At 47.6% G+C, this 25,416-nt stretch overlaps 2 protein-coding genes across 6 annotated transcripts in view; both read right to left on the reverse strand.

Moving 5' to 3' along the window:
* Window positions 1-25,416, reverse strand: part of GLB1 (galactosidase beta 1) — a 77,092-nt gene that overhangs the window by 50,851 nt on the left and 825 nt on the right. Inside the window, exons 2-5 of the mRNA XM_037148336.2 lie at window positions 4,595-4,764; window positions 2,505-2,655; window positions 1,894-1,954; window positions 699-793 (exon numbers count right to left, since the gene is read on the reverse strand). Coding sequence (XP_037004231.2) covers window positions 699-793; window positions 1,894-1,954; window positions 2,505-2,655; window positions 4,595-4,764 — 477 coding nt within the window. The remainder of the gene's footprint in view (window positions 1-698; window positions 794-1,893; window positions 1,955-2,504; window positions 2,656-4,594; window positions 4,765-25,416) is intronic.
* Window positions 8,933-25,416, reverse strand: part of TMPPE (transmembrane protein with metallophosphoesterase domain) — a 32,425-nt gene continuing 15,941 nt past the window's right edge. For 2 of the 5 annotated variants that reach the window (XM_037148341.2, XM_037148340.2), the window contains exon 2: window positions 8,933-24,016. In XM_037148341.2, the coding sequence (XP_037004236.2) occupies window positions 22,564-23,907 (1,344 nt within the window). In that variant the 5' untranslated portion in view covers window positions 23,908-24,016 and the 3' untranslated portion in view covers window positions 8,933-22,563. Of the gene's footprint in view, window positions 24,518-25,416 lie in introns of all 5 variants that reach the window. The other 3 variants (XM_037148338.2, XM_037148337.2, XM_037148339.2) reach the window with 2 other exon arrangements.

A 25,416-nucleotide genomic window follows, 5' to 3' on the forward strand; every position in this document is an offset into this window, starting at 1 on the left:
CACTGTTCCAAGATCCAGGTAGTTCAACATAACTATTCTTTTCAATAAGAGCATCTGTGGTGGATAAGCCAGGAACACGGTTTGATGTTTTAAGTTCAGTTTACAAACATCTACAATCGTTGCAGGTCAATCGTTCTGATTTTTCACATGGAAAATACTTGCCACATGATATATCCCAGAAAATACCATTCTTTGCAGAGTGAAATACTGATGGGAGAAGGACAGTGGGGGACAGAAACCAAGAAAGAAAACACGATGGCCCCAGTCCACCGCCTCTTTCTATACCAGTGTGAACTGCCTGCCCACGCAGGGCAGTCACCGAAGTGGCTGGGTCTGTGCCACATCCTTGCAGCCAGAGACGAGAGAAAGGGACAGGCTACAGTGGATCTGGGGTGCTATGCTGATTCTACCACCTGCCAGCTGGGTGACCTTGGACAAGTCACTTCATCTCTTTGACATTCTTCATTTAAAAGAGACAGTGGCTGGAATAATTGAATACCATGGAAAGGGCACCCAGGAGAGAGTCAGGGACCCAGCAGGCCTTCAGAAATGGTAAAACCTTCCCCAACTGCAATTTAAATCGAAGCACCATCTGTGGCACTGCCTCCTGGACAGACAGACTCATGCAGCCCGGGTCTGCATCCACGGTGAACAGAGGGAAGACTCCCCGCCGACTGCCAGCCCAAGCTTATGGTTACCTGCACAGTTATAATTGGCCCTCCGTTCTGATAGAGGAGAGGCTTCATCTTGGGCAGGATGACTCCCAACCACTTGTCCACAGCTGCAAGGTAATCTGGAAAACAAGACAGGTTTATCACCATCATGCCCCTTTTAGTGCAAACGGACACTCCACAGTCTTAGGACCTGGGGGCCAGCAGCAGGGATCGGAATGTACGGATTCAACAACGACCTTCTGAAGTGGGGTGAGTGCAGGCACTAAGGGTCAGACAAAAGTTGTCTTGCAAGGAGCCATCTCCTCCGATGAGCTCTCAGTGGACAAGGACCAATGCACCTGGTATCTGTCCCTGTCACTGGGACACAAAGCCTGGGGCACAGGAGGCATCCTGCCAGTGTGCATTAAATGAGGAAAAGGGTGGTGACCGAATGCTGTGTTCTCCTCTCTGCCACAGTAGGGTTCTTTCTTTTTACTGTTAAGTTCCAATAAAGGTAAAGGCGATAATAAGTACATCCTTACAGAGTTGCCTCACAGATTCAATGATGTGATCCATGTGAAGACACTAATACTAATACACTACGGTGCAAACTGTGTGGGGAACACATGCAAAAGGAAGCGAGCATTCAGCACGACGCGCCAGCCCTTGGCCCAGCAAACTCAGCCTGAGCTGCTGCTCCAGGACCATCTGCACCACTGCCACTGGCAGAGGAAACCGAAACCTTCAGAAGACATGGGCGGCTCATCGGGTTTCCAGCTAAAATCATTTCTGGTACTTTACAGAGACAAGAGAAAGGGCCTGTCATTTACATATCACTCTGCAGAAGCAGACCAAGGACTAGAAAGTGTTGCAGCCACCCAGCAGTCCCGGGCCACTGCTCCAGCCCCTACACCTGCCCTGCCAATTAGCTAGATGCTCTCACCGCCCTGCACCGTCCTGTGAATACAGGAGGAGAAAGCGTTCAAATCAGCCGGTCAACCACAAGGAGGGCCCGATGCCAATTCAAATTTCTATGAGTCTGTCAGTGAGATCTGGTCAAGTAGTTCAAGAAAGCTTGTTTCCTGCACATTCCCTGTCTGGTGTTCTGCGTGGACCATGGTAAAACGCTTGCACTTGACTTTCAGAAGCGTTTGCACAGAAGTACCCCAGCCTCCCAAGCCCCCCGACATAAGTCACCTAAACTTTCATAAGTTCTCTCGAGACATCTGTGGCAACTTACCTGGATCAGAAGAACGGAGAACCACACTTTCCTTCTCTAACAGCCAAGCAGGTAGTCCTCCCTCAGATAGGACAGAAAAAAGGGAGCCGTTACAAGGTCCATCTCAGGAAGGGGGCTCGGGGAGACAGAAATTACTAGCAGCAGCGAGGGGAGAAGAGTTTCATGGAGAAGCGGCATTGGAGTTGGGCTTTCTCACTAGGGAACTTCTGGGGGAACTAGATACTGCATCATCAGAGTAAACATACGGTCACTCTTCATGAGTGCCAAGTTTTGAGAATCATAGCCATTTACATGGGTTATTCTACTTAATCTCACAGCTACGCCGTGAGGCAGACTGAGCCCACACCAGTACCTGCTTTCCACGGTGAGGAAACTGAGTCATGTGAGTGACTGCCACAAGGAGGACCTGGACCTCCCGCCCATACCCGTCATCCCTCTCTGCCTGGGCACCTCCTAACGGTAAAAACACCTGCATCGGCCACAGTCACAGGCCGCGTGTTTTCTGCAATTAGCGAGTGACGGAAACTGCTGTGACCTCCCCCCCACCCCACCTGCCAGCCCACCCCCGTCCCACGCACCTGGCAGGCAGAGCCCTGCCGAGCCTCGCTCACCATCTCCCACTCCGCACAGATGTAGGGCCCAGGCCGCAGGATCACGAGCAGCTCCAGCTCGTGTGCCAGCTGAATGAAATGCTCCACATCGTGGTCCTCGGAAAACTGGTACTGCCCTGGCTGGGGCTCGTGAAAGTTCCAGGGCACGTACCTGCCAAGACACACACAGCCCCTTCCTGGAAACAGCCCAACCGTTCGGATGCCGGGCGCACATTTCCCAGCTGTCGCAGGACAGCAAACCTGCAGGATGCTCAGGCCTCTCTCCCTGAGGCAGCCTCTGGGGAAGAGGCCTCGCTCTGACCTTCCGCAGCAGCTGCCCAAGGGGATCTGACGTGCGGCGGGGACACTTTCACGCTTACGACCTACAGAGAATGTCCGTTCCTATTTACTGCCTGACTTTGAAAAAGGTGCAGAATTACACGAACACGAATTATGGCTATGCACCAATTGTATACATGCCTGTGCGAGGCTTATGAAAAATGAAAATATCTGTGCCACAGTGGTGAGGCGTATAGTCAGTGTCGCTTAACGCCAGGGAACTGTTCTGAGAAACGCATCACCAGGAGATGTCGTCCTGGGGCTAACACCAGAGGGCCCACCTACGACAGACCTGGGTGGTCTAGCCCCCGGCTCCTAGGCTACAAGCCTGGACAGCAAAGCCACGTGGAACGAGATCCAGGATGGGAGAAAGTGATGCAGTCAAGAGCCATGGTACACAAGAGGTGGATGAGGCTGCCACCAGGGTAGCAGGGCGTGCTGTTTTACAGCAAACCCTTTTAAAAATAACAACTAAAAATAGTACACTCTGAAATAGCAATAGAGCCCTGGCTGGCATGGCTCAGTGGACTGAGCGCCAGCCTGTGAATCAAAGGGTCACTGGTTTGTTTCCTGGTCAGGGCACATGCCTGGGTTGTGGGCCAGGTCCCCAGCTGGGGGCATGTGAGAGGCAATCGATTGATGTATCTCTTGCACATGGATGCTTCTCTCTCTCTCTCTTCCTCCCTCCCTTCCCCTCTTCCTAAAGATAAATAAATAAAATCTTCAAAAAAAAAAAAGAAAAGGAAAATGTAGGTGTAAATCTTTGACCTTGGATTAAGCAATGGCTTCTTAGCTATAACAGAGAAAGCACAGGCAACAAAAGAAAAATGAGATAAAGGAACGCCAAGCAGGAGGTAAAAGGACAAAAGTCTCTACCAGCTACCCTGACTGCCTACAGCACGGAATATAAGTTTAAATATGAAGCCACGCTGGGTCATCAGAAAGGTCTCTGGTGACTCTGGCTTGTGCCCTTTTACCACGCTCCAAAAGGTTGCGGGGATCCCTGACACTGACGGTCTTCGTCCCCTTGAACACAAGGTTGAAACTATACACAGGCCCCGCGGCCTTAAACCCAGAACAACAAGTGGGGTTCCCCCTAATTTATCTGTCCCAGGAATCTGCCTCTGGGTTTTCTCATTCTTTATTTTTTCGAAGCTGTTGGCAGTTCACATCAACAGTGTCAAAACCAGAGTGGCCAGCCACCTCAGTTCCTCCCAGTTAGTCACCTTGCAACAACAGAGGAGAAGAGATGAAGAGAGATAGCTATTGGGGTAATTCTATAAGCCCCAGCTATAGAATAAACCCAAAGAACCACGAAGACACACTGGGTTTCAGGAATCTACCTGATGAGGCATGTTCCCCCTGAGAGTCGAGAGAAGGTATGACCGCTCACAAACACCCTTATCTTCAAGTCCTAGCTGGACCTCTGGCTAAAAACATGTGCTCGGGAAAACTTCATTTCACCAGCTATAAACAGAAATGGTAATGCCTTGAAGAAATGGACTCATGCCCTGCACAAGGTGAACACTCCATCATTGTTACTTCCCCTGGCCTTTTGAAGCTGACATTCACTTTATGATTTCTGGCAATGAACTTCCAGACTGGAAGAGGTGATGAATTATCTGAAGAAGGGCCAGTCAAGCCCGTGACAAACCCCTCCAGAACACCAGACAATGCTCTTTCTCATTCTGAGCAGTGAAGTAGTTGAGAAGCACCCTCCCCCCCTGGGGTGAGTCTGGGCCCAGGTGCGAGCCCAGGGCCCACCTACTTACACTTGGATGGCGTCCAGCCCAGCCATCTTCATCTTCAGCAGCCGGTCCTTCCAGTAGAAGCGGGGCACACGGAAGTAGTGAATGCTGCCCGAGATGTAGCGGAACGGCCGGCCGTCCTTGAGGAAGCAGTTGCGGTTGTAGTCGATCGTGAACGTCTTCTGGGAGACATTCTACAGAGCGAGAATGAGACCACGTGAGAACTGTGTTACTGGTGCAAAACGAGTTTATTGCAGTGTCTAGAGGAAAAGAGTTTCCTGAGACCCACATGGGGACGGGGTGGTGGACTTTACTGATGATGTAAAACTAAGGAGTGTCCATCCTGACTTCCTAATGTCCCATCTCCAGCCGCCCCGCCATGGAAAACGTCCGCTCTGGTCTTCAGCAGGGCCAGTATGAAGGCCACTGCCCAGAGTTTAAAGTCCAATTCAGTCCAGCATCCGGCTGGCTTAGCGTGTGTTTCCAGCTGTGGTCCACTGCTGCGCTGTGGCTTTCAGGTTCCACCCCCCCCTCCCCCGGCCTGAGTGGGGGTCCGTCCACGTGACCATGGACCACGTGGCTGTTAGGGCAACGTGGCTATGGAGAGCGAACGTGTGAGTGCAGGAGAGAGAGAGAGAGAGAGAGAGAGAGAGAAATGCTTCTTTGTTCCCCTGAGATTATATCAACTTGGGCTTGGAAAAGACCGGCAGCTTTTTATTTATTTATTTATTTTAAACTTTAAAAAAAGATTTTATTTATTTATCTTTAGAGGGGAAGGGAAGGAGAGAGGGAGAAAAATAATCACTGCATGGTTACCTCTCGTGTGTTCCCCGCCAGGAGCTGGACTGCAACCCAGGCATGTGCCCTGACTGGGAATCGGACCGTGATCCTTTTGTTCATAGGCCCGTGCTCAGTCCACTGAGCTACACCACCAGCCAGGACTGGCAGCTTTTAAAAAATGACCAATCTCCTAAGCTCTCACTGGTTTTGGAGGGGTCTATCCCCCCTAGTTAAGACTGACAGGCCTCTGTGGTGCAGCCCCTCCTCTCAAGCCCCCAGCGGTCTGGTACCAGAAGGGGAAGGGAGGAGTGTTAATCTCCTCGGCTGAGCACAGTCCCGTGCTCCCACGGAGTGTGAAGAGTTGCAGCTTCCTGGTGAAGCAAACAGGCTTCTGCCCCCCAGTTTATTAAGCTCAGTGTCTAATAAAGTCCCTTTGCACCCCCCCTGCCTTTTCTCATGAACAATTAATTAAATCCCTACTGTAACACTTGCACCTTCAGCCTTTTGGAAGTAGACAGTGGCCATGGTAAGTGACTCCCTGCCTGTTTAATTGCGTCACGTGCTGACAGAGTTCATGCTCGGTTCTGAGCTATAGAGCAAACCGCGGCCAAACCGGGCTCACTGTGTTTCACTCAGGAAACCGAATCACCAGGGAGGCTCCCCACGTGGGATTCCACAGAGCTGGCCTCGCAGAGTCCAGCACCGACATGGCAGTCAGTGGGGCAGACACACAAGTTGGATGCCCACAGAGGCAACCCTGCGGGCGGTAACCCTGATTTTGGCATAGCAAAGCCCAGTGTGCCGGGAGCACCACACACACACGTGCACGCCTCCCTCGCCGCGGCTGTGACCTGTCGGAGCGCTGGGTGTATCAGATCAGCAATGTCAGTGGGCCAGAGAGTGAAAGTCTGAGGCCCTGAAGCCTCATCCCAGGTGTTGTTCTAAGCTCCACAGTGACCTGGGCAAGTCCCTCGTCCTGCGACTCTTCACCCATAAACGTGCAGGATGTCAGACTAAGTGAACCCTAAAGCAGTGTTTTCCACCTTGTCCGCTGTGACCCGATTTGTGAGTCATGAACTCAGTTTAGATGACGATGCTAATAAAGGAGAGAAGAAAATAGAGTGTATTGCATGTAGTAAAGACAAGTATTTTATTATGTAATGCATATACAGAATCGCACATGTATGTATGTCTCTATAGGGTTGAGATACAAGATGTGGTTCTAGTTGTCAAATCAAATTTCAACAGACACTTTTTTGGTGGGACTTCAGAAGCTAGATGCTAGGACCTGAAAGGGAAGGGAGGCCCTAGAGGTGAGGCCAACAGTTAAGCAGAAGGCAATACTGCCCTCTAGTGGGTGAACAAGGCAGCAACAGGCTCCAGGTAGCAACAGAACCACAGCTACCATCATTTCATTGTTGGTAAGATTCCCTGAGTATTTCTAGGTTTTCAAAGGTCTCAATAGGGACTCTTTTAAAAAGCCCCTTTTCACAGCAGCATCACAGTCAGTGAGAGCTTGGGGGTGCCTTGAGGTCACACCTGAAGCAATGGTGGGGGAGCGTGTGTCCTAGATCACACATGGCCTGAAGCCCAGGGACATCAAGGCACTGTGACTGCATGTCTCAAACACTCCAGTAGATTGCTTTGGGGCAAATGGGGAGCCTTCCTGTATGAAAATTACAGCTCGATAGTGTGACCTCAACATAAAAATAATAATACATAATCATAAAATAATCATTTTAATAACGATTCATTTTTCCAGGAAACCAAGGCTTTAATTTCCATTCGAAGGAAAGATGCTGCTGAAAAAACTCACAACATACAAAAATTTCATAGATCAGGAGCCCCAATTTTGTAAGCATTTTTACAGCCTATCTATGACAAATTGTCAAGTAAGGGTTTCCCACGAGCCCTGTGAGTTCAAAGCAGGCTGATGAGTTGGGGTAAGGAGTAAGCCACTTTGGGCGGAACTGGGGAAAGGAAAGGTCCGTTCGAAGCCCTGATGTCTAGGAGGTAGAGTTAGGAAAAGCTGGAGAGGAGGTAGCCAGAGACGATGCTGGCAGAGCGTAGAATCTGGCCTTTGCCCCACACAGCACCGCACCGTCCCTGTAGGTAAAACCAGGTCAAACTCCAGCGTAAATAGCTTCCTGTCATCCAGTTAGAAATATTATCGAACACCTGCCGAGTGAGCACAGCGCACACAGCCCACGTGAAGCTCCCGCCTCACACGGAAGAAACCCAACGATGAAGAAACCCAACGATGAACACAGCGAGGCCTAGATGGTAAAGGTAAGATCTTCGCATTGTGCACCTTAAACTTGTACAATGTTACCCATCAATTATATCTCAATAAAGCCGGGGATAAATAGGATTCAATCAGAAAGCTACAGTGGTAATACATGACATATAACCCAGGCATGGGGGTGTGAGGGCGGAGGCAAGTTCCCCAGAGGTAGGGCCACCCCAAACTGTGGTTCTCACCCTTGGCCGAACACCAGACGCACTAGGGCATGCTTTCAAAAATAGCAAAGTCAGGCTTCACCCTGCAGACATTTGGATTTTAATTGGTCTTGGGTGGAGCCCAGGCATTGGTATTTCTTAAAGCTGCCCGGATGTTGTAAGGTGCAGCAAGGTTGAGAGCTACTGGCCTAAATGAAACCCTAGGATGGAGAAGAGTTAGCCGAGGGGGACGGTGACGCAGAGGAAACTGTGCGTGCGCGCGTGCGCGCGCGTGGGAGACAGGTGGCAGCGCAGGGCAGGAGCCAGGCACCTCAGTGCAGACAGGGCGTGACATCCGCTGACGCAGCGCCAGGCTGGGGCCAGATCGAATGAGCCCTGAAGTCCCAGTTCAAGGTCCTGGTGGAGAACAGCTTAAACAGAAGAACGAGCGAATCAGGCGTGTGTTTTAAAATACTCAGGACTCTGGCCTTTTTCTGAAGTGGCAAAAAAGCAGAGACAAGGACCGCGGCGGCGATGGGAGGTGGGCAGGGGGAGGACCCACAGGGCGGGGGCTTGGTTCGGTGTAGGGCATGGGGCTAACCTCTAGAGGCTCCGCTGCCCAGGAGGAAAATTTTGAACATGATTTTTAAAAAGGAGAAAGAGAGACTTAAGAGACATTGATTTAAAAAAAAAAGACTTCAAGGATATTAACACCTGTGAGTCTGGAATGATACACTGGGGGAAGAAAATTCACTGGTTGCCTTTGGAGATTGCGAGATCATTCATTCCTCAAAAAAATAAATAAATAAATAAAGGGAAGAACCAAGCTGTTTATTTCCCTTTCACATCAAAACTGTAGTTCAGGGTAACCGAACAGTCAACAATGGAAAATTCTGCACAGAGTTCTTTTTTTTTTTTAAAGATTTTTATTTATTTATTTTTAGAGAGGGGGAAAAGAGGGAGAAAGAGAGAGAAAGAAATATCAGTGTGTGGTTGCCTCTCATGTGGCCTCCACTGAGGACCTGGCCTGCAACCCAGCCATGTGCCCTGACTGGGAATCGAACCTGCAACCCTTTGGTGTGCGGCCCGCGCTCAATCCACTGAGCTACATCAGCCAGGGCAGAATTCTTGCTAATACATGCAGATGGACGAGCAGACTCTGAAAAACACCCTTTTCTAACACTTAGTAAAATAACAATTTTAAGCCAAATCATCAGTGGATGGTAAAACCATCAGCTCGGCGGATAAAGAAGGGACCGGGCGGACTCTGTGTGATCCCTCAGCCCCAGGTCAGTCTCGTAAAAATGAAGCAGGCAGGCCTCTCTGAACAGGAAGCACGCAGCCTCGCCTAGACACAGTTCCCATTCCTGAACCTGAAGCCAGTGACACCGAGGAAAGCAATGAGGCAAATTCAAAATGTGGGACATCCCCAAAGTCTAATGATACAGCTGCTCTAGCAAACTGATGGTATTGAAACAGAATCAAATAAAATATTGTGTGAAAACAAAAGGGCACGTAAGAAGCATAACAATCCAACACAGTGTGGGGACCTGGTTTCGATCCCGACTCTACTTGTAAACAAAACCACGCTGACGTAGAAAGAATCTGAGCACAGGCTGGGCATTAGATTGGATTAAAAGAATTACTGCTAATTGTGTTGGGGGTCACGATGGCATGGTATGACACCAAAGAACAAAACATTCTTATCAGAAGTATTTTAGGGTGATCACTGCATCTGAAGTTACTATAGACCACAAGAACAAAGAGCAAAAATACTCAGAGAGTGTGCAGAGCAAAGCTGACCATCGTTGAATAGATGGTCGTGGCTAATAGATGCAGGGTACTCACGTTCTCTTTGCACTTTTGAAATTTTCCATCATAAGGAGCATTTTAAACACGCAATTACCCTTTCCACAATTTCTTCCCTGTGGGTGTACTTATAAGCATACTTTTTATGGTTCTTACTGCGACACTGTTGGAACCAAATTTCCCTTCAAAATAAAGGCTTTTTCTTGGTTTCTTGTAAAGACAAGAGACACAAAAGTATCTGGTCATGAAAAGACATAAAAAATGTTCATCGCAGCTTTATCCATAACAGTCCAAAACCAGAAACAACCAAAGGTACGCTGATAGGAGAATGGGTAAACAAACGGTGGTATATTTATACGATGGAATACTACTCAGCAATGAAAAAGGACCACTGGTACTTGCAACAATATGGATAAATCTCGAGAACGTTATGCTGAGCGAATAAAAACCCTGCCCGAGGGAGTCCAGACTGTGTGGACTTATTTAGATGAAGTTCTGGAACAGGCGAATCGAATCTATGGTGGGGAGAAAATCGGGATAGGTGTTGTCTTTGGGGCAGTGGAGGCAGGTGTGGCTTGGGCAGCACCACGAGGGACTTTCTGGGGTATTGGTCATATTCTCCAGCCGGATAAGGGTTCCGCATCATTCGGGTGGATGCATTTGTCAGAACTCATCAAAGGCCGCAAGGACGATGTCACTGTATGTAAAGTTTACCTTAAAAGGGAAAAAGAAAGCTACAAACTAATATTGCCCTCCAGTTAATAATATACGTGCTGAAGTGTCTGAGTGTTTGTGGGGGGAATGAATTGATGTCTGTACCTTACTTAGAAATGCATCCAAAAAATAAGGCGTATTGGTGGATAGATAGAGGGATGGGTTGATAGCAATGTGTTAATGCTATTAATTTGGATGGTGGGTATACAATTCTCTTTTTGTCTGAAAATTTTTCCTAGTGAAATGTTGATACAAATAAGTGGACTGAGGAGTAAATTATGGTTTCCATGGTGTGTGTATTATACATGCATGTACACACACATATATGATGAAACAGTATCTTGCTCCCAAGAGTAATGAAGCACCCCACTCTTGCCATTATGAAAGCTCTCCCATACAGAGAATGAAAAGAGAAAGGAGAGAACCCCTTTCTAACACAAGCTGGAGTCTGCAGCAGTTCTGTGGATAGTCCTGGGCGAGCTCCGTAGCCTTAGTGAGGGCAGTGCGTCAGCTCAAACTCACACCTGGAGTCTTTGTGCCCTCCTGTCCCAACACCACGGGACTCTGCGGTCCCAGGGGCCCAGGAGTACTGGGAGTCCACGCCCCCAGGGACACCGTCAACCAGCGGGGCTGAGTAACTGCCGTCTCCTTTTTCGGCAGACAGTCCTGGAGACACCTGTACACTTTCCAGAAGACCTGGGCAGGATCAGGGCCGTTGCTTTTGCTTCTTCCCACCTGTCCCTCGTTTCCGAGCTCTGGAATTAAGACCAGGGGCATCCGAGCCTGCTTCCTGTTATGCTTCCGGAGAGACCCAGCTGGAGACAATTGGTACCAGGGTGGGGACGTGAGTCTGCACCCGGATCTCCCAGACATGTCAAACGGCAGCCCTGCAGCTGGTGCTACGTGGGTGGTGACGGCCCAGGGCCACGCATACCAACGGCTAAGGCCCGCCCCTGGGCCGGCCTGGGAGGAGGTGCTGGGAGGGGAGCGGTGGCATCTGCACTAGCTCTACCCGGGAATGGGGCGTGGGAGGGAGTGGTACTGCTCATCGGAAGGGCTGTGAGGTTGCCTGGCTTTTGTAACAGACTTGGAAGCTTTGAAGAGAGAGATCGGGGGTCCACTCTGACCAGTCTGTGAACACACGGGGCTTCCACGGCAATGATCAGAGACCTACACTTCCTCCTGGAAGAGTAAGGCTCGGGTTTAATCACGGGGAACACTGGGAGTCATCCTGAGGGCCCGGAACACAAAGCCAGAGGGAGGTCAGTGTGCTGACGCAGTGCACCCTTTCTGACGTGAGAGTCAGCACCTCCGTAAAGCACCTGTACCCCGTCGCTGTGTGGCTGGCACGGCTCCCTGAACCTGGACGTGACATAGGCCCACAGGGAATGAGCCACGGATGCCGACACTGCGCTGGCATCCTGAGGATGCTGTGAGATGCTCGCAGAGGCGGAAGTGTAAACCTGGTGCCCTGACAACCTGCCATCTGGCTGTGGTCCCCAGGACGCCCTTCCCTTCGGGGGCGGATGTGGCTGTGGTGGGGAGCCCGGCCTCTCTGGGAAACCCGATGAGGGTGCAGCCCTCCGTAGGGAAATGGTCACAGAAGGTGCTGCTGCGGCCCTGGGCCCCGCCCTAGTGTCACTGGGGATGACGAGATGCCGACAAGGGGGACTGCTTGGCCGTCAGGAGCAGGTGGGTATAAGCACCCCAAGGATGGGCGAGGCCAGAGTGGCGGCCAGGTGTGCCGACCCACAGTGATCTTAAGCAATGGCTCGCAAACCATAGCGTTCCTAGAGGGTGAGACGGTTGGGCAGCCAGCAAGGGTGTGACTCATCGTGACTAACAAGAGAAAAACAAGTCATGAACCCATGAACAAACGGCTGACTGTTGGCCACTGCAAGTGACAAATGGGTCCCGTCCTCTGGCTGCCAGCTCTGGGACACCTCTCTGACAAACAGCCAGGTGACTGACCAGAAGGTTGGATGGATCCCCTTGAGGGGGGGGCCTGCAATGCCAGCCCAAGCACCACACACACAGCAGTCCTCCAGTCCTCCCCCGATGGGACTTAGGGCACCTGTGTCCTAAGGAGAGAGGCCGATGGTCTGAGCCAATACTGATCCTGGGGGACCTGAAATGCCATCCCTCTCCCTCCTCACTCTCTGGGAGCCAGGGGCAAAAGGGACCCTTGGCCCAGGTCCTTCTCACGGTGGGTCGGACAGTCAGAGAGACCACCTGATGGTTATTTCACGGGTCCTGAGTATGCGTCGGGATGGTTTTACGTAGCCACCCCCAGCCCCCTACCACGGGTAAGGGCCATTATGGAGGGAAAGGCCACAGGGAAGTCCTAGAAATGGACCCCATCTCCACTCAAGAGGAATCTGAAGCAAGACCACAATTCCCCCTGAAGTTGCAGACACAGTGCCTCCTCCACTGACCCACAGGCCACCCCATCAGATCCCCATTCCAACGACCTGGGAGCCCCAGTGAAAACCAGACAGATCATGGTGGATGAGGGTGGCCACCTACTTATCTAACCAAGTAGTAGCCCCAGGGGCAGCTGCCCTGTGGATGTAGGGCTACTAGAACATCAACACAGCCTTTGGCCTTTGGTTTGTGGCTAACATTCTCGTCTTTTCAAAAGTATCGATAAAAAGGATCAAAAGTAGTCTGTAAGCGGCCAGGCCAGCAGTACACATATTTGCTCTTGCCCCAGGGCCCTACTAACTGCCCCGCTTTCTCCCGGGAGAGACGTGGACTGTGAGGACCGGCCGTGGGCTGCCCCCCTGCCACCACGCCACTCGGATCTGGGGAGCAGTAAGTAACAAGTCTCCCACAGAGGGCATCAACCCAGACAGACGCAGCAGCTAAGAGAGCTTCCTGTTGATGACTGCCACAGTCGAGGTTAACAGGGAAAATCCACTTCATGGTTCCAAAGCGGCTCCTCTCAGCCCTGAAGGCTACGAGAGGATCCGGCCTCCAGGAACCAGCTTCTTTAGCATCGCTGTGCTGGGCACCAGTGACAGCAGGTGACCAGGGGGCAGAGGAGGAATGAGGAAAGGCTGCCTTCCGAGTCTGTTCCCCCCAGTGAAAAGAGTGCACAGTTAGCCATCTGTGCAAACTGCAGCCCTTCTAAATCCATGGGCAGCGGGACGAAATGCTGAAGAGCCAGTTTTATTTCACACTTACGGGGGGTGGTAGCATAAATACTTACAATGCACAAAGTCACAGCAACCCACATCAATAAATCGATCCAAGCAAGGACAGGACCACATCTTCCCAAGGTTCCCCGTGTACATTATATATATATATATATATATATATAATGGGAGTAAAAACCCCGAAGAAATATCAACAAATATTATTTGTTTACCCCCAGACCAAATTTACATCAGGGACTTAATACGGTCCAACATAACACTTTTAAAGTTATTTATTCAGTTGACATCAGGGACTTAATACTGTCCAATGTGACATTTTTAAAGTTATTTATTCAGTTTAGGTTCTTTCAGTGGTAAATAAGCATTTAAAAAACCCCATTAAACATAACACTGGAATTTACATCACCAGGTAATGTGAACATTCCCCAGGTTTCCCAGCCCTGAGGCAAAATGGTGATTATATTTCCATTCCTTGTGCACATTCCTCAACTAGATTAAAGAAATGAAAAGAGCTCAGTGACCTCACAGCCTACACAGGGGCTGTGCTGATCACGTGACAATGTTGTCTTTCTGTCCCTCCCTGTAACTCTGGTAAGTTCTCACTCAATGGGTTTCCATCCCCAACACTCTACAGACCCTTTCAATTCACCCCAGAGACCCAAGAGCCCCAGGGAATTCCTGACATGAGCTGTTCAGGGCCAAGGTGGCAGAGACCCAAGCCTCCCAGGTTGCTGGTACCCCGGGATTGAGGAGAGAGGGATTATGGGGTGGGGAGAACATGGGGGCGGACAAGTCTTCTCACATCATCGGCTTCCCCACAGTCCACAGAACAAAGAGAAAGAGGACTATTTCAGACGACTGTAAAACCAACTCGAATTATGCCGGATCTCTCGATCTTTCCAGTACGAAATGTCATGGAAACACCATTACACCAGACAGGCAGGAGAAGCAAAACCACCACACAGAACAGTGAGAATGAACATGGACCTGGAGAGATTTGTGGATGAGCTGCTAAAGCTTATGCACGTTTCTGTTTATTTACCCTATTTTGCCATGTATAATGCGCACCCATGTTTTTGGCCCAAACTTTTGAAAAAAAAAATCTTTCATCTTGATTTTTTATTGAAACTATTTATTTATTTATATTGAGAAACAAAACCAATTATTGTATTCCAGGATATTATTTTGCATATGGATATTGTGATTGCTTTCTAGAGTTATACTTTTAATGCATACGCATAAATAAAAGCATTAAAAACATTTATATAAATATGGAATTAGTACTACCCATGTGTAATGCACATCCTTATTTTTCCTTCCAAAATTTGGGCAAAAACTGTGCATTATACAAGGCAAAATATGGTACTTATGCCTGTCTTGTTTTGCAAAGATTTTTATTCAGCATCCAAAAAGACTGTGGGTAAAGAGCCTAAATTCCAATGAAAAAGGAGGGGACATGTCAGAAGGGAAGAGAAATGAGCCCAGTTGGGGCCAGTTCCCAGTCCTCCGGGACTCACAAACATTGGCAGGTTTAATTATGCCCCTTCATCTCAGAGAAAAGTGCATAGTTTTTCTTTTTAAATAAATTTTCAAAAATATAAATTAGTTCTTAAAAGTTAAAAACAGACCTCACTTCACACACAGGAAAGAATCATTCCAAGTGAATCTGAAGTAGTATTTTGACTATATTTTGCCTAATGATAAAAATACATCCTGAAAGAATCATTTCAGGTGAATCTGAAATGACTATGTCTTGCCTAAGAATAAAAATACATCTTAAACTGCATTTAAGCAGAACACACAAAGCAACCAACCCGCATTCAGTAGATTTCATCTTAGTACTAATATTGTATTACTATTTTGAATCTATAACGTATAAGTAAAATAAAGTAATTAAGTAATTGCTTTGGGTTGTTAGGAACCAAAACTTTCCATGTGAAAAAGAAACAAACTAAATCAAAGAAAGTGAAGTAAAAACCCTGTCATCAGAGATAAGGGGGAAATTTTTGTGTCTTCCGCCGAATTTTGAAAACTGCTCTAAAAAAATAAAGTCTATTTTTGAAAAAGCCCATAATCTTTTATCTGAATTAGAAATATTATTATAAACTTAAGCTCTTTTCTTTTTCTGAAAAACATGTACATTTCTTAGCAATACCTACCGAAACAGCTTAGAATTGACCGTGGCCAGTAGCAATGAGCTCCCCTAGCATTTAAGTTATGGTCTGTAAATATTATCTACTAAGAAGAGCCAGGAGCCTTCAAAAAATTACTTAGCTGAAGTTTGGGGCAGAGTGTGTCCAAAATAAGCCTAAAACTATCAAAAACTATTAGGGTCACAACAAAATGACATAATTGGCCAAAAATGAGGTATTTTAAGCATCAAAAGATGTATCACTTCAATGGATTGAAACACATCAAATATATAAAAATAACCAAATTCGTAATACTCTCTCCCATCCCAAAGAAAGCTTATTGGTTATCCTTGGAGACTGGGTTGCTGGGGCAGCAACTATTTAATCTGAAAATCGATGAACAAAGGAGAAGGAGCTAGTGTCTGTTTTGCCTTTGCTACAGACTTTTTCAGAGCAATCAAACAACTGATGAGGAGAGTTCTTTGCAGAAGAATGATAGCTGATAAATACAGAAGACATGATGAAAATGAAAATCACTGTTTTGGGGGCCGAGGGAAGGACTGTATTTCTGAGTGCCACAAAAGCTCCTTCAGAATGCAAAACTGAGGCTAGAGAAGTTCCCATTGTCTCTTGAATATATAAAAGCCCACTACTCTTAGAAAACCTATTGAGTACACTTGGCATACTAAAGTCTGAATTTAATGTATCACACTATTTTTTAAAAATCGCCATTTTGCAATTGGAAGTGGAATAATAAATCTAAGCAGCAATCATCAGGGACTGCTGAAACATTAAATAAAAAGTTGATGAGAAACTTTCTAGTGGAGGGACCAAGCTAACACCTGGCCCCATGGGTCAATCTTAGTATCACTGAAGCAATGAAGTCTTTGTATCAAAAAAGGGGAAAAGTTGAACTTGATTCTATCCAGCCTCTAGCTCTAACTTTTATAGATCTCTACCTCTACCAGTGTACAGAAATATATGAGGAATAGATAACACATTAAACACAACCACAAGTCCAAAATGTACAGCATTCTAAGATAGAATATCCCGGTAAGTTGAATAAACAAATGATACAAAATGAAAGAGGAGAGTGTTTAATAGACTTAGAGAGACTTAAGAAATATATCACATACAATATATATGGACCTTGTTCTTGAATCCTGATTCAAACAAAAGAACTGCAAAGAGACATAATTCCTCAAGAAACCAAGGGAGGAATTATACCCAAGAATAGTGGAAGGAAATAATAAAGATCAGAGCAGAGATAAATGAAATAGAGAATAGAAAAACAATAGGAAAAAAATCAGTAAAACTAAGAGTTTTTTTTAAGATGAGCAGAACTGATAAATCTTTAGCTAGATTAACTAATAAAAAAGAAGACTCAAATAATTAAAATTAGGAATGAAAAAGGAAACACTACAAGTGATATCACAGAAATGAAAAGGATTAGAAGAGAGTACTATGAAAAACTGCATGCCAACAAACTGGACAACCTAGAAGAAACAGATCAATTTCTAGGAACACATAACCTACCAAGACTGAATCACGAAGAAAGAAAAAATCTGAACAAACCAGTAACTAGTAAGAAGAACTGAATCAGTAGCTGTAAATCCTCAAAGAAAAACCCAGGACCAGATGGCTTTGTTAGAAAATTCTACCAAATATTAAATAAAGAATTTACACCAATCCTCCTGAAACTCTTTCAGAAAATTGAAGAGGAAGGGACATTTCTCAATTCATTCTATGAGGTCAACATCACCCTAATACTAAAGCCAGACAAGACATAACAAGAAAAGTATAGACCAACACTCTGATAAATATTGATACAAAAATCCATAACAAAATACCAGCAAAATAAACTCAACAACACATTAAAAGGATTAAACACCATGACCAAGTGAAATTTATTCCCAGAAAGCAAGAATGGTTCAACATATGAAACTCAATCGGTGCAATACACCAACTGACACAATGAAGAACAAAACCCAAACGATCATCTCAATTGAGGCAGAAAGAGATTTGCCAAGATCCAGCACCTTTCATAACAGAACAGCAAACTAGGAATAGAAGGAAAGTACATCAACATAATAAAGGCCATATATGAAAGGCCACAGCTAACATCAGACTCAATGGTGAAAGTCTGAAGCTTTTCTTCTATGACCAAGAACAAGGCAAGGATGTTTGCCAACACCACTTCTATTCAGCACAGTATTAGAAGTCTAAGCCAGAGCAATTAGGCAAGAAAAGAAAATAAGAGGCATTCAATTGGAAAGGAAGAAGTAACATTATCTCTGTCCACAGATGACATGATATTATGTGTAGAAGGTCTTAAAGATTCTACACACTAAAAAAGTAATTGTTAGAATAATAAGTGAATTGGGCAAAGTTGGAAAACACAAAATCAACATACAAAAGTCAACTGTGTTCCTATACAGTAACAATGAACAATCTAGAAAGGAAATTAAGACAATTCCATTTATAATGGCATCAAAAAGAATAAAATACTTAGGACTAAACCTACACAAGGAGGTGAAGACTCATACAAGACATTGTTGAATGAAATTAAAGAAGACAAATGGAAAGACATTCAATGTTCATGAATTGAAAGACTCAGTTTTGTTAAGATGTCCATCCTACCCAATGTGATTTACAGATTCAATGCAACCTCTTTCAAAACCCCAACGACATTTTTTACACAAATAAAAAAAAATCATCCTAAAATTCATATGAAATTTCAAGGAACCTCAAATAGCTAAAACAGTTTTTAAAAGAGCAAAGTTGGAAAATTCACATTTTCTGATTTCAAAATATATTATAAAACTGATACAGTGGTAATGGCATAAAGATAGACAAATATACCAATGGAATAGAATAAAAAGTTCTTAAATTGTCCTGACTAGTGTGGCTCAGTGGATTGAGTACCAGCCTGTCACTCAAAGGGTCGCTGGCTCAATTCCTAGTCCGGGCACATACCTCTAAGAATAAATAAATAAAATCTTTTTTTAAAAAGGTCATAAATAAACCTTCACATATATGCTCAAATGGTCTTTGACAAAGGTGCCAAGACTATTCAATGGCAAAAGAATAGTCTTGTCAACAAATGAGGTTGGGAAAACTAGATATTCTCATGCAGAAGGATGACGTTGGACCCTTACCTTACATTATATACAAAAATTAACTTGAAGTGGATTGTAAGCTTTATGATATAGAACTTGGCAATGATTTCTTGAATATGATACCAAAAGCACAGGATCCAAAAGTGAAAAATAAACAAATGGTTTTTACCCATTAAAACTTTTACCCTTTAAGGGCAATAGAACAATATTTGTAAATGATGTATCTGATAAGGGGTTAATAATACAGAATATAAAAAGAACTGATAACTCAACAACAACAAAGAGTTGTATAACCTGATTTAGAAATGGAGTAAATATTTGAATAGACATTTCTCTAAAGATGATATACAAATGATCAACAAGGATATGAAAAGATGCTCAATATCACTAACCATCAGAGGAATGCAGACCAAAACCACAGTAAGTTATCATCTCACACTACTAATGAAAAGTAAATGGTAACAAATTCCAGTGAAAACACAGAGAAATGAGGACCGTGTGCACTGCTGGTGGGATGGTAAAACAGTCCAGCTGCTGTGGAGAACAGGATGGAGGTCCCTCAAAAATCTCACTGCTGGGGACGAGTCCAAAAGAAGAGAAAGTAGGGTCTTGAAGAGGTATTTGCATTCCCAGGTTCATAGCAGCACCAGTCACAAGAAACAACAACAAAAAAAAATGTGGGAGCAACCCAAGTGTCCACTGATGGACAAATGAATACACCAAATGCGATATATACATACAATGAAATATTATTCAGCCTTAGAAAGGAAGTCTTGTCACATGCTACCGCATGGATGAACACTGGGGACATTGTGCTAAGTGAAAGAAGCCATCGCAAAAATAACAGTAGGAACCCAGAGTAGTCAAATTCACAGAGACAGAATGTGAAATGGTGGTCATTGGGGGCTGAGAGGAGGGGGAAAGAGGAGTTATTGTTTGTTATTGTTTAATGGGTACAGAGTTTCCGATCTGCAAGATTAAAAAAAGCTCTGGAGATCTGTTCCACAACAGTGGGAATACACTTAACACTGGTGAACTATACACTTAGAAATCAGTAAGCTGGTAAGTTTTATGCTGTGTACTCTTTACGACAGTGTAAAAAAACAACTACTGAGATAACCAGGAAAAGCTGCATACTAACTCTTTCGACAATAGACTGCATTTGAGTCCTGGTAGTCACCTCTAACAGACACAGTGGCCTAAACTTCAGACACTGGAAAAAACACTTTCACTGAGAGGTAGAAGACCGGGCTTCCAGCCCCCACACCTTTTAACGAGGTATTAGGTGATATTAAAGAATTACTATTAATTTCATTGGGTATAAAACAGCATTAGGTGTATGCTTTCCTAGAAAAGATTCATCCTGAAGTAGTTGGGGGTAACATCACATTTTCTAAGATTTGCCTTAACACAGTCCAGCCAAAAGAGAAAGAGTGTGGGATGGGAACAAGTGAGAGAGAACAGCGGCATGTCCACAGCTGTTGAAGCTGGGTGCTGACAGAACGGCGCCGTTCTCTCTACACTGTGAACATTTCTTCCATTTCCTCAATAAAAAAAATCTAAAAACAAAATCAAGGGGAAAAAAGACAGACGGATGTTTGGAATGGATGACAGAGGGGTGAATGCATTTCCCAATAATGGGATCATACTACACATGACATTGTTGGTTTTTTTTTAAAGCATTTCAATTTAACTTGAATTTACAGATTAAAAAAAATGGAAATAGAATTTTCAAGCTCCAAGTAACTATTTCTCACCACCTCCTCCAGGCATAAACAAAAAAGGTAAGTGTGTGAGGAAGAGAGGTGCAGAGGGTGCCGGGGAGGGAGACGTATCTGGACGGCAACGAGAAGTCTCTGCTGGGAAACTCCCACCTCACCGTGGACTACAAGCCAAGCGGAGGTGCTGCTGACTATTCCTTGGACACCTAGGATGGCCCTGTCTGGGGTCTCATAAGGCAGAATCAGCCACACTGGACTGGAAGGCCCACTGCCAAATCTCTGGACATAACAAGGTGGTCTTCAGGATCCCCCGGGATTCCATTACCCACCAGGCGGAGCATGCAACGGAGACCTAACACGGGCAGCAGAAAGCAACCCCCCAGCAAATCACTGGGCCCCGGCAGCAGGAGGCACACGACCCACTCACACCCCAAGGACTGTCTGTTCTGTAAGTTCCCAGGCACCTGTACCCACCGCAGTTCCTTAGCAAGCCCCCACCTGATGTTTACAAAGCAGCCACAGCACGCGCTTCGCCAGTGACTGTGCCACGCGCAACTCCTGCGCCACATCCCAGTGCCCTGCCCACAGCACAGGGTTGAGGTAATGATAATGTCTCCATTTAGGGTGAGGTCACATCTGACCCATGAGCAGCAGGGTGACCTCGCATCAGAGACTGTCAGTCACAAAAATGTTAACGCTGAGCCCCGGCCCTCCACCTTCTCAGACAGGCCTTTCCTAACAGGCCTGCTTACAGCTGCCCCAGGGCCCAGGGGTCTCACAAGGGCTGGGCCGATGGAGACACAGTAACCTCTGCCTGTTTTGCCATGGGCCCAGTGGCCAGCACAGATGGCCCTCTGATTCTGTGGCCACAGTCCTAGGACATGTCTGATGAGGTCAGGCCAGGGGGCAGTAGGAAGAATGGTCCCCGCACTCCACAGCCAGGACCCAGGGGGAGGCAGGGTTGAGAGACTCTGCCATGCAGCTCCCCCCACCCCCCACCGCCAGCAGAGTGAGGGGTGGGGGGGACCAGTTTTCTAACTCTCCCTCCAGTGTTAACAGACACCCACACTGAAACCAGCCGACTCCTCTCCAGGTCCTGGCCCATGTAGTTAGGAGTGAACTGAAATTAGCTTCAAGCAAACTACTTTTAAAGAATATCAGATTCTAGGCCCTTTTTTGTTCTCTTAATTCTGGTAACTCTGAATCAGATACAGCTGCTGGACCACCAACAGTGGAAAGAACACTTTCACTGGGAAAAAGAAGGTGTGACTTCTAGCCCAGAATCTCCTACATACCTTGTCCTGTTGCTAATGCCTGACCTACAGCTCTTTGCCTCAGTTTCCTCATTTCTAGACAGGGTTTCGAAAGTGGCCTGTCCTTAATTAGCTCACCCAATTATCGTATAAAAGGAGGCAAACACCCTCTGAATCCCTACGCAGCACTATTACCACCACTTACCACGAAGCTCAGTTTCTTTCCACCGCACCCCCAACCCCAGAGGCCCAGGAGCACAGGCAGTAAAACAGCATCGCTCAAGGTCTGGAACAGGATGAACTCTGTATTCCAGCAGGTTTTGCTGATTCCCGCAATAAAGATGGCTCTGCGAGAACCAGGGGGGACAAGAAATTCTTCTTCAGCAGCCAGAGGGGCCTCCATCTTGCCTGCTCTCCCAGGTTACCTAGCAATGTGCCCCCTTGCCCAGAAAGCTCGACATCAATGATTCTGAAACCTGCCTAAGTCCTAAAGAGGGTTTAAAAAGCACTCAGAGTACCTTCCTTACTCTGATTTCGAGAGGTATGCATTTCAAGCAACCCCATGTTTCGGCTTATTTCCTACGAGCTCTGCAGAGAAGGAAGGTTTACTCCACGTCATCTGGAAAACAGGTGCCTGTCCTACGCATGTGATTTTAGTGACCTCACAAATGCATAGTAAAAAGCAACTGGCCGTCTACAGAGTTAACCTGCCAGGCAGCTCCACCACAAATCACTGTTCAGGCCAGCCTCATGACAAGCGTGTGTGGGCAGGGCTGGGCAGGAGGACGTAAAGCAGGTGACCTGCTCTGGAAAGGAACAAAGAACAGAGGGTGGGGGTGGTTAGGAGGCAGACGGGGCAAGGCCAGGTTCAGAGAGCTCGCTGCAGGATGAGTTCTGTGATCTCTGCCCTGCTGCCCAGTCTCATGGGGATTCCATAGTAGGCCGTGCCTGGGCTGACGTACACGAATGTGGTCTGGGCCACTTGGTAGAGACCGGCAAAGAAGGGGTTCAGGAGATAGGCCGCCACGTTCAAGGGGAAGATTTGCCCAGCATGTGTGTGTCCAGAAAGGATCAGGTTAATATCTGGCCGAGTCTGAAGGGCTCTCTTGGCAGCCAAGGGCTGGTGAGCCAGCAAGACGGTGGTGTGGTCTGGGCTGCAGCCCCCCAGGGCCTTCTCGAGATCCATGCCGTGGCCGGAGTAGTGCAGGATGTCTGCTTCGATGTCATCCACCCCGGCCAAGCAGATCCAGTCGTCATCTTCACCAGCAGCTCGCTGGGCCCCTGTGGCGGAAATCTTCACGTTCTCATTGTGCAGGGGCTGGACGTTCAGGGACTCCAGCAGTGTAAACCAGTTGCTGACGTCTGACGTGTAGTATTCATGATTCCCTGTGACAAAGTAGGTGCCCAGGCGTGAATGAACCTGGCCCAAAGGAGCAACGGCTGTCCGGAGGATGGAAGCTTCTGAATCACAGAGGTCACCCACGATCACTGTGACGTCCGGTTCCAGCTTGTTCACCATCCTCACGAACATCTCCATTTTGGTCCTGCCCACGGTGGGGCCCAAGTGAATGTCCGAGAGGAGCACGACCTTGAGGTTGTCCATGGAGGGGGGCAGCTGATGGATGGGCACTGCCACAGTTTTTACCAGCGGGGGCTGGGCAGCGTTCAGAAGCCCGGCTACGCTGAGCACGGTGGTCACCACCACTGCCAGGACCGGCCTGAGGGTCAGCTTCCTTGTCTTGTCTAGGCTGCCCACGACCCTACCGCTGCGCCAGGCCAGGAGCTGGTAGGCCTGCTCCATGCCGCTGAGGGTACAGAGGAAGAAGAGCATGATGATGTACGCCCCGAGGCAGGAGTAGGCGGCCAAGGAAAACAGATAGGGCTCCTCGGCCACCAGAAAGATCATGGTGAAGAAACTGGAATGGGCCAGGGCCAGAAATGTCACCACGGCCACCTTCCAAAGCTGAAAACAGGCCGACTCCGAGGCTGGGGAGTGGCTAAGGTTGCTGACTGTGCTCCGCCAGATGTAGAGGGAGCCAATCAGCATGAGCGAGTTGACAAACAGGGCAAGCTGCAGGCGGACCAGCCAGCGCCGGGCTCCAAGCTCAAGGCTCTCAGACAGGTAGGAGCGGGAGATTATCATGGACACGAAGATAGTGCCAGCGGCCAGGGCGGCCTTCACGCCCAGGGACAGCTGCCTGAAGACCACCATTTTCTCTGCTCCTAAGAGGGCCCCCTGGCAGTTCTGTGCCGACGGGCTCTGGAAGGCGAGGTCCTTAGAAAAGACAACGGCCAAGGAGAAGGTTCCGGCTCAGGTCTGCCTGCAACCGGGAACCAGCATCAGCTTTGTGGAATATCGGAGCTTCCTCGTCCCCATCCGAAACCTGAAGGACACTTACAACGGCCCAACCTGCCTCGAATCCAGGCCACTTGCTGGTGGTGACACTTTACTATGAAAAAAAACACAAACACTGGCTGGTAACACAGCGGGCAGTTTTTATGGTTTTCTGTCCAGTTTCCCAAATACTTAAAGTTTCTCCACAATGCGTGTGGAACTTCTTTTATGATAAGGAAAACATTATTCTACATCAGCGGTTCTCAAAGTGCGGCCCGGGGGGTCCATTTAGTTAAAATTGTTTCCATAATAATGCCAGGCCGTGACTGCCTTTTCCTTTCTCACTCTGAGTGTGCGGCGGAGTGTTCCGGAGGCTCTGGGACACACGCAATGGCGACACAGAGCGCAGAAGCCGGCAGAATGACACTGTCATCTTCTAGGGCGGACACGAGGTTCGCAAACATGAAAACCAATACCACTCCTTGCCCTAAAATTTGGGGAGAAACATTGTTATCCTCCCCTCTAAAAACCCGCAAGCCTCGTTACACGTAATAGAGTTGTTATTTCTGAAATAAATTAGGGAATATTTAAAATTGTATTTTCTATGACAGTTGAAGTTTGAGAACCGCTGTTCTAAGGAAATGCGAACAAGGAAATCAGAGAAAGCTCATCTGTGGGGTAGCTTCCTTCGGCTCTAGGCCCAGGAGGGAAAACCAGACACGCGAGAATTCCTGGGGTGAAGCCGGCCTCCCCCCGTGGGACCGAGCATGGCGGTCAGAGGGCGCCCCACGGCTGAATGATGCTGCGTGACGATGCGCGCCCATCACGCAGGGGAGGCCGCCTTCTCCACCAGGTAAGCCCGTGCCTCTCCGGTCCCACAGCCCACCCCGCCCCGTCAGTCTCTGCCCCTGTCCCCCGGGCTTCTCACTGCCCCGGGAGCTCCCGGCTTGAGTGGGGGGAGGGGGGTGCGCTCCTCCAAGACTCTGAGCCAAAAAACTGGGCTAGGGGAGACACAGGCCCCAATAAACAGGGGGTAGCAAACCCTCCATCTGAGGTGACCTTTCTCCAAGAAGAACCCCAAATTAAAATATTTTCAGCAAGTTTTTCCAAATACTTAAGCTTCTTACCCTTGCTTTAGATAAATGTATGGTTTTGCTCTAGGCCAACAAGTCAACCAGCCCAAATCGCATCCCTTCTGCTTAAAACGTGGCTCAGGCTCAGCCCCCCCAAGACTGGGGAGGAACCAAAGTTGGATCGCTGAACGTGCAGAGGGGGGGGGGGTGCCGGTTTCGATTCTCCGCCGTCCTTCTTGTCCCGGCAAACGCGCCCCTACCCTTCCCCTATCGCCCCGGGAGAACCCCCTCCAGCAGCTCGGGCTGCTACCTG

This window comes from Artibeus jamaicensis, unplaced genomic scaffold (genome assembly GCF_021234435.1).
Source record: "Artibeus jamaicensis isolate MK-2021 breed Jamaican fruit bat unplaced genomic scaffold, CSHL_Jam_final contig_519, whole genome shotgun sequence".
NCBI classification, from domain to species: domain Eukaryota; kingdom Metazoa; phylum Chordata; class Mammalia; order Chiroptera; family Phyllostomidae; genus Artibeus; species Artibeus jamaicensis.